The 16,022-nt window shown below is 41.0% G+C and overlaps 3 protein-coding genes across 3 annotated transcripts in view; 1 reads left to right on the plus strand and 2 right to left on the minus strand.

Moving 5' to 3' along the window:
• Positions 1 to 2,137: 2,137 nt before the first annotated feature.
• LOC124268488 lies at positions 2,138 to 4,308 on the minus strand. Its single transcript, XM_046703469.1, has 3 exons — positions 4,297 to 4,308; positions 3,754 to 3,803; positions 2,138 to 3,096 (listed from the first exon to the last, which is right to left on the minus strand). Exons 2-3 carry the CDS (start codon positions 3,766 to 3,768, stop codon positions 2,386 to 2,388), a joined length of 726 nt encoding a protein of 241 aa, XP_046559425.1. The 5' UTR covers positions 3,769 to 3,803; positions 4,297 to 4,308; the 3' UTR covers positions 2,138 to 2,385.
• A 2,295-nt stretch (positions 4,309 to 6,603) lies between these two features.
• Positions 6,604 to 16,022, minus strand: part of LOC124268486 (tudor domain-containing protein 5-like) — a 63,755-nt gene continuing 54,336 nt past the window's right edge. Inside the window, exons 14-18 of the mRNA XM_046703467.1 lie at positions 12,677 to 12,805; positions 10,546 to 10,660; positions 8,966 to 9,045; positions 7,385 to 7,444; positions 6,604 to 6,707 (exon numbers count right to left, since the gene is read on the minus strand). Of these exons, the coding sequence (XP_046559423.1) occupies positions 7,421 to 7,444; positions 8,966 to 9,045; positions 10,546 to 10,660; positions 12,677 to 12,805 (348 nt within the window). The 3' untranslated portion in view covers positions 6,604 to 6,707; positions 7,385 to 7,420. The remainder of the gene's footprint in view (positions 6,708 to 7,384; positions 7,445 to 8,965; positions 9,046 to 10,545; positions 10,661 to 12,676; positions 12,806 to 16,022) is intronic.
• Positions 15,631 to 16,022, plus strand: part of LOC124268485 (E3 ubiquitin-protein ligase TRIM56-like) — a 32,009-nt gene continuing 31,617 nt past the window's right edge. Inside the window, exon 1 of the mRNA XM_046703466.1 lies at positions 15,631 to 15,724. The gene's annotated coding sequence lies outside the window, so the exon portion shown is untranslated. The remainder of the gene's footprint in view (positions 15,725 to 16,022) is intronic.

Raw genomic sequence — 16,022 nt, forward strand, 5'->3', positions numbered from 1 at the left:
CTAGCAGTACAACCTAAACAATCACACCTGGGCCCACTTGCACAAAGCTCACTTGCACAAAGCTATCTTATCGCTACGACTATCTTAGCTTATGTTGGAGAATGGGAGTTACAATCATTTAGCGCTAAGATCGCTTTGTGCAAGTCAGCCCTGGAGCGAAAAAAAAAGGCAATCAGTGAATAACATGATGAATAACAACCATTCTATAAGGTTACCAAGTCATAAGTTCCTGCAGATGAAGTTAACATAAATGACAAACACTGGTTGTTGGGATCCAATCCCGATTCACCATGGTTTATTGGTCGTTGGTTGTGTTCTGCAACACTCAGCAGTATTCCAGCTATATGGTCTGTAAATAATTGAGTTTCGACCAGACAATCCAGTGATCAAAGCATCAGATCCATCGACACAATTGGGATGCAATGACATGTGTCAACCAAGTTGGCTAGGTTGTTGGTGCTACACACATCTGCTACAGTGTGTTGGCTACTTGTATTAATGCCCAATACATCCTCCTGATGAAAGGGACCTTTACTGTAATCGATCACGTTTTACTAGAATGCATCAGATCATTTATGAATCTTGATTAAGTACCTGATCTGATCGCTAAAAAGAACTTTTGGAACATATCTGTCAATGACAGTTTGCGGTACACAATTCCTTCTGTGAAGAACAATCCATTCATTGTAGTATGAAGACATACAAAAGAAATATTGAAAACACATTTATATAAAAAACAGGTTTATTGCTGATATACACATGTGATAAACCTTCAGTCTTTTTGAAACACAATGAACAAAATTTCACAACAAACATAAAATTGCACATATTGGACAGGTTGAAATAATAGCTTCATAATAACATAGAACCAAAAGATATAAACAGAACATGTAAATATCAATCGACCTCATCCTCAAGGTATTATACATGAAACATTGAGAGGCTGACAAGTCATCAACCAATTAAAGTCAACTGATTCACATTCAAACAGAGGGAAGATGGAGTCAGGTATCCACCCAAAACAACATTTATGAGAAAAAAACTGAAAAGAAACTTAATCTGACTAAAAAAATATACAGCAAAACTATGAAACTAAGATAATATGGCATTGTGACTAGGCATGATCCCTTAATCACAGCTGTTCTATTGGCCTAAAGCTTCTAACCTGTAGTATTCACCTGTCCGTTCTTCTTTAAAATTTGTTTCAAGTAAGGATCACAGAAAAAGTATTCCTTTCACAAAAGAATATAAAGACATATGTTTCTATGTAATGCTTGACAGTGGTGTGTATAATGCCCTCAACTCCAGCACTATGAGAGCATTACACACATTTAACGTCATTGGTTAACTTCATTGACCAATCAGAAGGGTGCATCAAAAGGACCCAATAGAAAAGTCATATTCCCTCAACTGGAAATTTTCAAGGCAACGTGCTGAAAAGATATTATTTTGACTAATGACGTCGGTAGAAATAACAAAACTAAAATCAGTTTTAAGTAATATTACTATCATGTAAGGGCTCTGTTTCATTAACCTGGATAGCCTGGATACTGAATCAAGGTGCATACAGGTACACAACTGAATAAAGAAACTGAGGATACTGAGAAACTGAAAAATATGTTTCACAATGCTGTACACCATGTGATATTATGATATATCAATAACAGTATTGTTATCTTCACCAAGCCTCCTATTGGTCAACACCAGCTTGAACCTGCACAATAAAACCATTGATGCTGTATTATCACATTTGACCAGACAATACAAAGCTTAATGCCTCAGACATTGCACCATGCAAACTGTTGATATAAACATGTTTAATATATGTATTGCATGTGTTACCTGAAAGACAAGACTGTCAAACAGAGGTAGAAGAGTCAAGTCTGTCAGGAAGCCAAATTAGACATTCCAGCACTTCACCACTCTTTCCTCTGATTGTCTCCGCTATGTTACACCTATGTTAAAAAGAGATAGAAGAGTCTGTCTGAAGCCATGATGGACATTCCAGCATAAGCACTACGTTCTTTTCTCTCTGCAGTTGCCAGGTGTTGACACCTATGTAAAATTGTCCAAAAGAGATAGAAGAGTCTGTCAGAAAGCCATGATGGACATTCCAGCTATGTTAAAATTGTCTATGTTAAAATTGTCCAAAAGAGATAGAAGAGTCTGTCAGGAAGCCATGATGGACATTCCAGCACTTAAGCACTACTGTCTTGTCTCTGGTTCTAGTGTTGTCATCAATGGTAAAATTGTCTAAAAAAGATAGAAGAGTCTGTTAGGACACTCCAGCTGTAGGACCTGACTCTGTGGCTGCTCTCTCTTGTCAATGGCTTAGAGCTTCTGCCTATGGTAAGAGAAGTCTCTCAGGAAACCTAAGTCAGTTTGTCACTGGTTTCCAGTGCCACTGTTACCCCTTATGTTAAGATTGTCCAGGAGAGGTAGAAGCTCTGGAAGGAGAGTCATGTTCTGAGGATTACTCGTCTGCCCAGAAGGTACACTGGACACCCCAAGCAGATTCTGCAGATTGCTCATGTTAGACATGTTTGGCATTCCCTGAAGATCCCCCATGGTGGCTTGAGGAACAGAGAGTCGTGGGTCCCCTGGCACCTGTTGTCCTGCTGTCATGAGAGCTTGAATGTTGGGCATGGACATTAGATTCTGGAGGCCAGGCATTCCCATGGCTGACACGCCAGGGTTCTGAGACCCAACGTTCATGCTGGAGAGGCAAGAATTCACATTTTGTCTTCCTGCATTCATGACGCCTACATTTGGCAGGCCACCATTCATCAAGTTCTGTAGACCTGGAAGGAGGGATGTGTTCTGTCCTCGTCCCAGGGATGGCATCTGCATCAAGTTATTTGACATCATGGGGAACATCATACTCATCATGGTGGGGTCCAGGGCCTGCATGCTGGCTTGTGTCGCCATCATTGATTGGAGGAGCTGCTGTTGATGCATCATGTTACCAGTATTTTGATTGGTGGCTGCTTGATTTGATAGGCTTGTATCTGTTGATGGTGTGGTGCTGATATTCTTCGGAGGTGAGACTGGGTTGACAATAAGTGGAGCAACACGGTTTGTTTTGATATTCTTTTCCTGTGGAATATAAAGTGAGAACACTGAGAAGTTGACATCAAGAAATAAAGAGAAGTTCATGCACATACATTTGTATTAGAACTTTTAATACTTATCTTTCCAGTGATTCATAAAATCAACATAAATACTTTTAAAAGATTACAAGTGAGTCTGTTATTGAGTTTAACACTGCCTTAAACAATATTCCAGTTCCATCACTGCATGCCAGTGTCATGTGGGAAGAAAAGCTGTAGCCATGCAGATCTCCGATGTTTACAACTTTGGTGAAACCCATGAGTAAGTATTTGGTGCTGATGAGTGAGTGAGTGAGTGAGTGAGTATGGTTTTACATCGTCTTTAGCAATATTCCAGCAATATCATGGCTGGGGACACCAGAAACGGGCTTCACGCATTGTACCCATGTGGGGAATTGAACCTGGGCCTTCGGTGTGACGAATGAACGCTTTAACCACTAGGCTACCCCACAGAGTGCTGATGAACCTAGAAACACAGGAACCAGGACTCGAACCCACCATCATTGGTTTCTAGTTTACCCAAGGGAAGCAACTCTGTGGGCAACTGCAACACATTTTAGTGATAGAAATTATGTTGACCTGGTAATATGAAGGAGATCCGATGTTCTGGAAGGGTTTTGTGAGAGTCTGCTGGAGTACTTACAGGGGACATGGCCATGTGTGATTCCGATCTGCATCCCTTGTCAAAAGTTTCTGCAATAACAATTCAGAAAGTTATCCATAAGAATCTTTAGGTTCATGCAATAAACATAACATATCATACAGGTAGGTTAACATTAACATTAACAGTGTATCCACCAACTATATGTGAGGTGAGATGAAATTGTGTTTAACGTCATGCTTGAGACTATTTCACTCACATGACAACATGCGTGTGTATGTGCGGCTGCTTGTACTAGCCCAGACTTAAGCAGGTTTTATAGTGCTAGCCCACTGAGATACCACGCTGCAGTGAAGCATGAATACCCCACTCAGACGCATTATACTGACTCCGAGGTGACCAGTGCTTGTTGTACCCATTAATGCCGAGCACCAGGCAGGGACCAACAAGTACCATATAATAACGTCTTTTGGAAGGACGCAGTCGGGGATTGAAACCGTGACCTTCCGCTCTCCAGGTGGACGCTCTAACCACTACACCACGGAGGCGGTCCCAATTATACATCCACACCCTGACCATACCCACCTACTGCATGTACATCCACACCCTGACCATACCCACCTACTGCGTGTACATCCACACCCTGACCACACCCACCTACTGCATGTACATCCACACCCTGACCATACCCACCTACTGCGTGTACATCCACACCCTGACCATACCCACCTACTGCGTGTACATCCACACCCTGACCATACCCACCTACTGCGTGTACATCCACACCCTGACCATACCCACCTACTGCGTGTACATCCACACCCTGACCACACCCACCTACTGCGTGTACATCCACACCCTGACCACACCCACCTACTGCGCATGGTACATCCACACCCTGACCATACCCACCTACTGCATGTACATCCACACCCTGACCATACCTGACCACCACACCTACTGCGTGTACATCCACACCCTGACCATACCCACCTACTGCGTGTACATCCACACCCTGACCCTACCCACCCACCTACCAAGTGCGTGTACATCCACACCCTGACCATACCCACCTACTGCGCGGTACATCCACACCCCTGACCACACCCACCTACTGCGTGTACATCCACACCCTGACCACACCCACCTACTGCGTGTACATCCACACCCTGACCATACCCACCTACTGCGTGTACATCCACACCCTGACCATACTCCACCTACTGCGTGTACATCCACACCCTGACCACACCCACCTGCTGTACACCACACACTGACCATACCCACCTACTGCGTGTACATCCACACCCTGACCATACCCACCTACTGCGGTACATCCACACCTGACCATACCCACCTACCTACTGTACATCCACACCCTGACATCCACACACCCACCTACTGCAATGTACATCCACACCCTGACCATACCCACCTACTGAATGTACATCCACACCCTGACCATACCCACCTACTGCGTGTACATCCACACCCTGACCATACCCACCTACAAGTGGTACATCCACACCCTGACCATACCCACCTACTGCGTGTACATCCACACCCTGACCATACCCACCTACTGCGTGTACATCCACACCCTGACCATACCCACCTACTGCGTGTACATCCACACCCTGACCACACCCACCTACTGCGTGTACATCCACACCCTGACCACACCCACCTACTGCGTGTACATCCACACCCTGACCACACCCACCTACTGCGTGTACATCCACACCCTGACCACACCCACCTACTGCGTGTACATCCACACCCTGACCATACCCACCTACTGCGTGTACATCCACACCCTGACCACACCCACCTACTGCATCCACACCCTGCACACACACCCTCCACACCCTGACCACACCCACCTCATGCACATCCACACCCTGACCATACCCACCTACTGCGTGTACATCCACACCCTGACCATACCCACCTACTGCGTGTACATCCAGCCCTAGTGTGGCTTCCACCTCTTCCATCAACTCCTTGGTTTTACTGATTTGCATCTCCACCTCATGCAGCTGGTTCACATACTCCGACTCGCTCCCTGTCACAGACAGCAGGCTCTGGAGGATACGTTTCCTGTAGAAAAGTAAAATAATATTCATAATGAGCGTTGTGTGAGTGAGTGATTGAGATGATGCTTTTGCAAATTTCCAAGAATATCACAACAGGGTACACCAGAAATAGGCTTTACACATTGTACCAATGAGGGGACTCAAACCTGGGCTCTTGGCTACCGCTTTAACCACTAGAATAAACCACTGTACACATCGGTGTATCAAAGACTGACCTCTTAAACTGTAGAGCCTGCAGAGTCAGCTTCAGTTCATCCACCCCGAGCTGCGTCTCCTCCAACTCTCGCTGAATGTCGGCCTCCATATCAGCATCATCGCCCTGAAGACAACAGGTCACTCTTGTTCAGTGGGGTCTCAATCAATACCAAACCATTTAATCATTATAGGTTAAACAACATTTAAAAGCTGAGGATAGAAATGAGTTGAATTCATAAAGGGACACCTTGCAAAACAAGGCTACGAATATTGGCTCCACAGCTTGGGATGTTTGAGAATATTTTGAAAAAAGAATAAGCTTTCCTTAAAACATTGAAAGTCTTAAAATCCATAGAAACTGAAAACAAAAAGGTACTATTCTGAATGCAGTTCACTACAGAATCCTATTTAAGGATTCATTATGACTGGCTGCAGAGGTCAAGGTCATAAGTGACAGATAAGCAGTGGTGAGAGTTGGTAAGGTCATTATGGTGGTTGATGGGTCAAGGTTACGAGCCACTGCAATGAAATGAACTAAATAATTGAGAATGTGTAACACTGTCCCCACACCAACCTTCTGCTTGTGTTCCAAACACTAACCTGCCAGTAGAGATCATTGGGATCAAAATCTCGGATGATCTCTTCCCACCTCGTGTTTTGATTCTTGTATTCGGATGAGAGAAGGCATCCAAGATGTCTGGCAATCTGCACACCAAACAAGAGATGTTTTTGCAGGAGAGGCTGACACTTTCCAAGCAACATATTTGCATCCATTTGTAATGTTAAGAGTACAGGACATTTTAACCCATATCTCGAGTATTTCGAATCGTAATTTACATAAAAAATAACCAACAACTGTCAATGTATTGATGGTTACAACAGTCATAACTCACTGTATGATTCAAGATAATGTCCAAGAAAGATGAGTCCACAGCAATTTCTGGAACTACTGGTGGTACGTACGTACATCTGTTTGTTTGCTGTTAAACTCCACACTCAGCAATATTCCAGCTATATGGCGGCAGTCTGTAAATAATTGAGTCTGGACCAGACAATCCAGTGATCAACAGCATGAGCATCTATCTACGCAAATGAGATACGATGACATGTGTCAAAAATGTCTGCGAGCCTGGCCACTGTTAGTTGCCTCTTATGACAAGCATGGGCTGCTGAAGACCAAGTCAATCACACTAAACATTATGTTAATTTACTGTTCTTCGACGACAGATGTAAAAAATAACTTTATAAATATGACTTCTTTTCATCATGATTTGGCTGAAATATTACCAATATGATTCTAAATCTTATCTCACACTCAGAGGTAATGAAATACAAGTGACCATCTCTTACAAAGGGCAGTAACTCTTGAAGACTTATCTTACCCTCTCAGTGCATAGATGGTAATGTAGGTCTTGTGTTCACTCATCGACTTCACTCCATAGCTGAAGTGAGAAACAAAAATTTGTCTCCTTTTTTTTTGTAAACAACACCACATTCTATAGGATATCAGGATGAAAACAGTCAAGTCGGGTCAAATTGAGCTGTTGATAATGTGATCAACAATCCACGTCATTGAAATATGATGGCACAGAATCAGACAACTTTGCGATCCATACAACCTAATCCATTTGGTCGGAGATGACTGTCTATTCTGACCTGACATCTGTATAGTGTATCACATCGGGATAAGACAAACCAGTGGTTGATATTATGAGCAATCACCGAGGTACAAGGACATGTGCACCAGCAAATCATCAAGTCTGACATCCCAATCAGAGGACCAGATAAGCTGCGTATCCGGGTAAAATACGCATAGAAAATTTCCAATTACGCACTGAAAAATAATTGTTGCGAACCAATTACGCATTTAAAATGTTAGATACGCAAAAATTTTAAAACAAATGCCTACAGAATATATTTATAAAAATCGCTTGTGTAATGAAAAAGACATTGATTGCTATCAAGTTGTACTGTTTTTATAGGACAAGTGTTGTACTGTCAGTATAGGATGAGTGATTTTTTATGAAATCATCTTCATTATATTTAACTTGGTTTTGATTAGGTATGACATAAGACAGAACATACCTGCTTAGTAAACTTACTCAATGATGTTCTACTTAGGTGAGTAATATGACTGAAATATGCACATATTTGAAAGCAGTGGGTAACGGAAAATGAAATACCCACTCAACATTCATAATACCCACTCCAATAAAATACAGTGGGTACAGTACCCACATGAGCTAAATCTTATCTGGAGCTCTGCCAATACATGTTATTTGAGACCAAAGAAACCAACTATCAGATCCAATCAATCTGATTTTGGTTTGTTGTTTTTTACACCACATTCAGCAATATTCCAGCTATATGGCGGCAGTCTATAAACAAATCAATCTGGACCAGACGATCCAGTGATCAACAGCATACCAGTGGTCGATTTAAGGAAATGAAACCTACTTTCACCTGCTGCAACCTAAGGTAATCCACTGCACCTGCAGCTTAATATAAAATCTGATATCATGCTTGAGGTTTTGGTAAAGAACAGCATTATAACAAAAGAAATATGTAGTTATCTTACATCCTAAACTTTCATGAACAGCAAGTCCTTCAGTTATTGTTCCTACACTAATCAGAGTCACTGTTCCAAGTCAGTTCCTCATCATTCTGCTTTCCAGCTGAAGTCTGTGTTCTTTGAACACAAAATATTAACATGCACTGGGTGCAAATTGATATACATAAGAGGTTGTATTTAGCATTTTCAGGTTGCACCAGTGCAAGTTCTAAATGCTTAAATCAAGCCCTCCATACTTATGAACGAACTCACAAAACTAGTAACTTTGATGAGGACGAGCATAAAAGCATGAATTGATGGTCTAAGTTACAACTATTATGCTAAATTGGCAATGGCTGTCTTTTCTGTAACAATAAAGAATGAATACTTGTGATATAATGTGTCAACTTACAACAGCAGGTCCTGGAACAGATGGGGGTAGTCGGACTGGCTGAGGACTTGTTTCTTTACAAGCAAATGCTTTGTCTGCAGCTGGAAAGAGTGAGTGAGTGAGTGAGAGAGTGAGTGAGTGAGTGAGTGAGTGAGTGACGTAAACAATATTCCAGCTGAATCATGGTGAGGGTCTCAACAAACTGAATTAATACAACTGACTGAACTCGTTTTGGATTATACAAGCAAATGCTTCGATCACTATACCATTCTGCAGTTGGAATCAACAGACAATACTGATGAGTAGTGCTGGTTATTGCTGACATTATGTAGATCGATAATTGAGTTTAGTAAGCGATCAATAATCAAATGTTATAACCCCCCCACAAAACTCAAGTGGGCAATACCTGGCAACAATCAAACAGGAACCGATTAATACCACAATCAAATGAGTGAGTGAGTATGGTTTTATGCCGCTTTTAGCAATATTGCAGCAATATCACGGCGGACAACGATCAAGAGCACTTCCTGTTGAGAGGCACAAGAGCATTGTCTACATTGCAGAGTCAGGAGAGTTGTTTACGTTTATGCCTTGATTTAACAAACCTAACCACAAGAAACATATTTTCTAAAGCTTAAGTTGATGCTTCATTTTTCATGAATGTCAACTAGTCTCCTAAACTCATCAAGATTCGCTGACTCAAGTGAGATCTGACTGATTGACCGATTTTACAATTAATCACTCTCGCACTGCTGGTGAGTATTGCCGACTCTCACTATTCAGCTGCATACATTGAAAAAGACATCCTAAGTATTTTGAGAATTAAAATCTTTGACAGGTATCTATAATTCCCTTGTAATTTTGAGCAGATTTACTTTAAGTAAAATGAAGAAATTTTGTCGCTTTTTAGCAGTGTATGAAATAAGGCCCGTCCGAACAGCCCGAGACGGGTTAGATTTCAGACGGACGGTCTAATGTACAGCTAGCCAGCCCGATGGTCGGGTAACAAAATTAGATGTTATACACATTTGAGTCATATCTTGGAGTCTGGTCTGGTCTGGTCTGCATTTTGGACTGGTAACATTTTGAAGTTACCAGCCCTGATGTCTGGCTGGGGTTTGGGTTTATTTCATACACTGTTTTTAGTAATTAACAATGAACGCATTAATGCATGCACATGAATTGACACCGGAAACGAAAAGTTTTGAACTCTCTGAGATGTCTTCAGGTTAATGGGGTGTGTGTAGATGCTATCGCTGGCTTAATGAGTGAGTGAGTTTAGTTTTATGCTGCTTTTAGCAATATTCCAGCAATATCACGACAGGGGACACCTGAAATGGGCTTCAGACATTGTACCCAGCTGGCTTAATGTGAGAGGAAAGAACAAGGTGGAGACATTAACCTCGCTGTATATAGCAACAACCATAGACATGATGGAGATGTACGTAGGATCAAAATCAGAGAGTGGGATTTGATCCCATGTTTGGATCCTGGCATTGCTAAGGAAGATAATTTATATCATCTCAATCTATTACAAAGGTACAACTTCGGTCTAAAACAAAAAAGTCATAAAACACAGAGAGACATGTCTGTGACTTTACCATTGATCGGAGAATATCCTCTTCCCAGAATAGAGCTGATATTTCTGCCGAGATGATCCATGGTTCGGCCTCCCAGTTGATCACGTGAACACACAGAGCAGGGGTCAACTCCATTCTGAAAGGTCAGAGAATCGAATATCCTGCAATACACCACTACTGCAACATTCTCAAAGGAGTGAGTGAGTATGGTTTTATGTCAGTTAAGGCAATAGTCTAGCAATATCATGGTGGGGGAGACCAGAAATCGACTTCACACATTGTACCCATGTGGGGAATCGAACCTGGGTCTTTGGCATGATGAGCGAACGCTTTAAACAGTAGGCTACTGTACCGTCCCGATTTTCAAAGGAAGTTCTTGAGACATATTTTCTTAATAGGAGCTTAATACAATTGGGACATTGCAGATATTTTTGTTTGTTTAAGAGGACATTTGGTAATATTGCAGTTTGATGACAGTGGTCAGTAAATAAGTGCACTGGACTAGCTGGTCCGGTGAGTGATATCAGTCTATGCAATTGGGATACAATGATATTCAACAACCATGTCCATGAACCTGACCTGATCCTATTAGATACCTCTTACAACAAGCATGGGTTTGCTGGGGAATTCTAACCCTGATATTCAAAAGGATCAGAAGATGTCGATGTTGTCTGAGATCTAAACTGAACAACTCAAAATTAGAAGGCAGAAGATAGTGTGATGATCTAAGTTCGATGTTTTGAGTGGGTTTACGATCTGAATTATGGAATTACCGATAACAGCCCTGAAACAAGACATGGCTTCAGCTGAAGCAAAAAAACTAGGCAATCCATTCTAAACCCCAGCATTGTACACAACCAAAACTCTTTGCCAGTGCAGGGTCAATAATATACTATTCACACTTTGCTAAGTATGGATTCAACAGAAAACCAGGGCTCCAGATAACTTTTGGGGGTGTGAGTGTACTTACACATCATATTGCAAGTGGAGGTGTACTGAGAATTTTGAAGGAGTACTGACAATGTTTTTGTGTGAGCGAGTTGGTGATGTGGTTTGTCTTGACGATTCATCGATCACTATTTCCAACCATGTATTTGTATTTGAAGGCGCTTGAGAAATAACTGAGCGACCGTGTGATGCGTGAAATGTCAGGTCCGACTGGATATAAATAGGAACAGTGTAGTTTTTAGCCAATCCAAAAATAGTGACGCATATCGTTGCATGGCAACGCAAGTGATTCCTACTGTCGGGGTTTCCTCATGTGTCAAATCGTGTTTCGCAAAAGAAACTTGACAAGTATTTATCTGAAATAGATTTTCATTTGTACGATACGCACGGAAATTAAATGTTAGACATACAAAGGTATTTATGTGCGTACACGATACACTTGAAATCTTATATTATGTCGTACTTAATTGATTTTGAGGCGTACATTACGCCTGTATGCCCCTTATCTGTAGCCCTGGAAAACTATGATGTCGGGTCAAATTTGGTTTAAATATCTAAGCTTAGTGTAAGCATGGATCCTAGGTTTCAGTATGTCATTTCATCTTGTGGATCCCATACCTGGTATTGACAGGTGTTGTGTACTTGTCAGTGACTCGTTCCATGAAATGCAAAATGGTTGATTGGTCCCATAAAAAACATTTTTATGGTTACTCATGTATCAAGTGCATAAGGTTAGATTAAAGTGGCTACCATATCATTATTTATCCAGTTTTAAATTGATACAAATTTCAAAAAATAAATCTACGTTTAAGTAAAGTTGCGTTTTTTTGTGATCCTTAGCAAAGTGTGAGTAGTATATATTCATTTCGGTGTTGAATTAAATGTGCACATGACTCACATGTACATGGCATACAGACTCATGATCAGAGCTGTCCTTCACACCACCAATATGGATGTTGTTTGAACAACAGGTACCTGTGAGAGGTAATACCATTCGGGTCTGATATTTTTAAAAGCAATCTCATTTAAATATTTGATAACTTGGATCAGGAGTGGCCCACAAGAGGTTCAATTTATCAATTTTTATATGAATTTGTGCATGAAAACAATGAATTTCTCAGCTCATGTCATATGAGAAGGATCGGAAGACACTTTCTTGTGTGTTGTAAATAGGCTACATATATAATTGTTTAGAACAACGTACGGACGAACAAATCTTGGACTGCCTCCTTCTGATCGATCCAGCACTTTCAGCTTGGCCTCCAGTAGCCGTGGCAGCGCCACCTGGTGAGCCACCAGATATGATGCCATATATGAGAGCATCGTCAGGCACCTGTAGAAATAAAAGGCAAATTTTTAAAAACCAAGCATATCAACATTGTAATTGTATGGGTTACAACACTTGTTTCACGGGAGACTATAGGAAACAGTTTGACACAGCAACCAATGTTTGACACAGGAGGCTATAGGAAACAGTTTGACACAGCAACCAATGTTTGACACAGGAGACTATAGGAAACAGTTTGACACAGCAACCAATGTTTGACACAGGAGGCTATAGGAAACAGTTTGACACAGCAACCAATGTTTGACACAGGAGGCTATAGGAAACAGTTTGACACAGCAACCAATGTTTGACACAGGAGGCTATAGGAAACAGTTTGACACAGCAACCAATGTTTGACACAGGAGACTATAGGAAACAGTTTGACACAGCAACCAATGTTTGACACAGGAGGAGACTATAGGAAACAGTTTGACACAGCAACCAATGTTTGACACAGGAGACTATAAGAAACAGTTTGACACAGCAACCAATGTTTGACACAGGAGGCTATAGGAAACAGTTTGACACAGCAACCAATGTTTGACACAGGAGGCGACTTAATGGATTGGGTGGTTAGAGTCACTGACTCCAGGGAAAGAAACCTTTCAAAATTTCCCACTAGACCACAGGACCCGTGAGTGGACAATAATTAGTGGTCATGTGTGTATTTCACTGGTCCAAAATAACATTCGTATATTTATTTATAAATTTCACTGGCCACCAGGACCACTGCAAACTTATCATTTAGTGGTCCTGATGAATTTTTAATAGCCAGGGACCACAGGACCAGCGTAAATTTCGCACACTGTGACTTGGTTGACAGTATGTCATTGAACTCTGAAGGCAGATATATTTTTGCTCATAATATCGACCACAGGTTTGCCCTGTCTAGATGTAATGTTTACAAGGTGAATATACCTGGATTATGGCCAACTGGAGTGTTTAACAACTAACAAACAAAATATTGCATCCATTGTGAAATACCACAACAAAACAAGTTTTCATTTAAACATATTTTATTCACAAATGTGAAAGGGATTGGGGGCAAGTTAGCCAACTTAAAATACCCGCGAATATGGTTTATCAATTTAATTTTTTAATTCAATATACTCCACATTAATGTCGGTGAAATTGTATACAAACTGACTGGCAGATTGCACTAACCCACCATCAAATCATCAGAGATGACAACTTTGAGGGAGTAGGTATGGTTTTAAACCACTTTTAGCAATATTCCAGCAATATCAAGGTGAGGGACACCAGAAACGGGCTTCACACATTGTACCAATGTGGGGAATCAAACCCGGGTCTTTGGTGTGATGAGCGAAGGCTTTAACCATAAGGCTACCCTACAGCTACAAAATGGCAAGTTTGTGATAATTCATTTGGTTTAACAGGGCATAAATATTGAACATGATTAAAATCCTGATAATCTGCAATCCACAGACCATCTTTCTTTGGTAACAGCCGCAGTACAAACAAACATGAACAACAGCTGATTCTGACCGTGACATTTATTGCCGATACGTTATTGATTCCACCATTAATTGATAACTATTTACTCATCCATAACTACTGACATATGAAAGTGTTGCAGGTTGCGGAACAATTACTTTGAGGACCACTGGGTTGGAACACATAATTAGGAAACCTGCAGGAAACCTGCAGATCCCATCAGCAAACAGTCAATTATGTTTCCAGTCTATCGTTAAGCATTCTATCTTGTTATTTCCCCAATACGGTAATCATTTATCAATATTGCATCATGGCTGTATGTCCCGAGTGAGTGAGTGAGTGAGTGAGTGAGTGGTGAGTGAGGTAGGGTGGAGTGAGGTGGTGAGTGGTGAGTGGAGTGAGTGAGTGGTGAGGAGTGAGTGAGTGAGGTGAGTGAGTGAGTGAGTGAGTGAGTGAGTGAGTGAGTGAGTGAGTGAGTGAGTGAGTGAGTGAGTGAGTGAGTGAGTGAGTGAGTGAGAGTTGTGTTTAAAAGTTTAAGACCCACATTTTGTAGAACCAATCTTTTCTAGTTTTGCTAGTTTTCACCAGGACGGTCAGGAACTTATTTTGATTAATTTCACATAGTAGTTTAACAATTAGAAAAACAAGCATTCAATAATTGTTTTCAGGAGATATGTAAAAGAATAAGGTAATAATGTTTCACATTTATAATTCTCAAAGCATTAGCATTCTATGATTTTGAAGTCTTAACAAACTGTCGCATGTGAATGTTTGACATCTGTAACTTACAAAAACAGGATTCACTCAATATTTTTCAAGACTATCAAACTGTCATTATGAGTTAATTTAATACATTTTGACATTTATAGTCGTCACAATAGCACCAAATGTCAAATGAAAATTACTAAAATTTGAGAATATTCTGTTTTTCTACTTACAAATCATTCATTAAAGTAAAGCCCAAAGTTAACCTGCATGTAGTAGATCTAAAGAGTACACCACTTTAAACCATGCAAGTAGATAACTATTGACATTGTAATCAAACACTACCTCCCTCAGATAAAACATTTACAACTATCTCTCAGCACCTACTATTCAAAGAAACCAATAGACAGCTATACATAGAGTGCACTCCATTATAGACCATACATGCTGACTTTGATAAAACACTTACAACCCAGGCAGACAAAACATCTTCAACTGAACACTTCAACTCAAAGAAACCTACAGGCTGTGTATATGCAACCCACCCACACAATCTCCACTATCCCAAGCAGGGACAAGCCAGGACCTGTCACAGAACGTTCCACGGAAATCAATACTTGTCAATACCCCATATTGATCTGCTACCGGGTCGACCCACCTCCTTCCATACCTGTAGGCAGACCTACTCCAGAGTAGGCTTTGTCTGGCCACCACTGGAGACAATTAAAGGACATTAAATATACCACAGCGCATTCTCTCATCAAGGTAAGTCTAGTTTAAAGTTGTCTGCTTTGTGTGATGTTAATATGGACTCACCTCAGAACTTGTCAAACATGTTTACACTATTCATAGCAAATGATTAGTGGCTTATTTGAATGACGGTTAATTATTACCATAACAAACAGGTTTACTCAGGGCATACAAAATATTAATGTTTACTCAGGGTGTCTGATATGCAGATGTTTACTGGGGAATACCACATGATTACTCAGGATATACAACAGGCATTTGTTTAGTCAGGGTATCTGGCATGCATTTGTAGTCAGGGTATAATGGGCATACA

Source organism: Haliotis rubra, unplaced genomic scaffold (genome assembly GCF_003918875.1).
Source record: "Haliotis rubra isolate DU_JTF1 unplaced genomic scaffold, ASM391887v1 Scf1384, whole genome shotgun sequence".
NCBI classification, from domain to species: Eukaryota; Metazoa; Mollusca; class Gastropoda; order Lepetellida; family Haliotidae; genus Haliotis; species Haliotis rubra.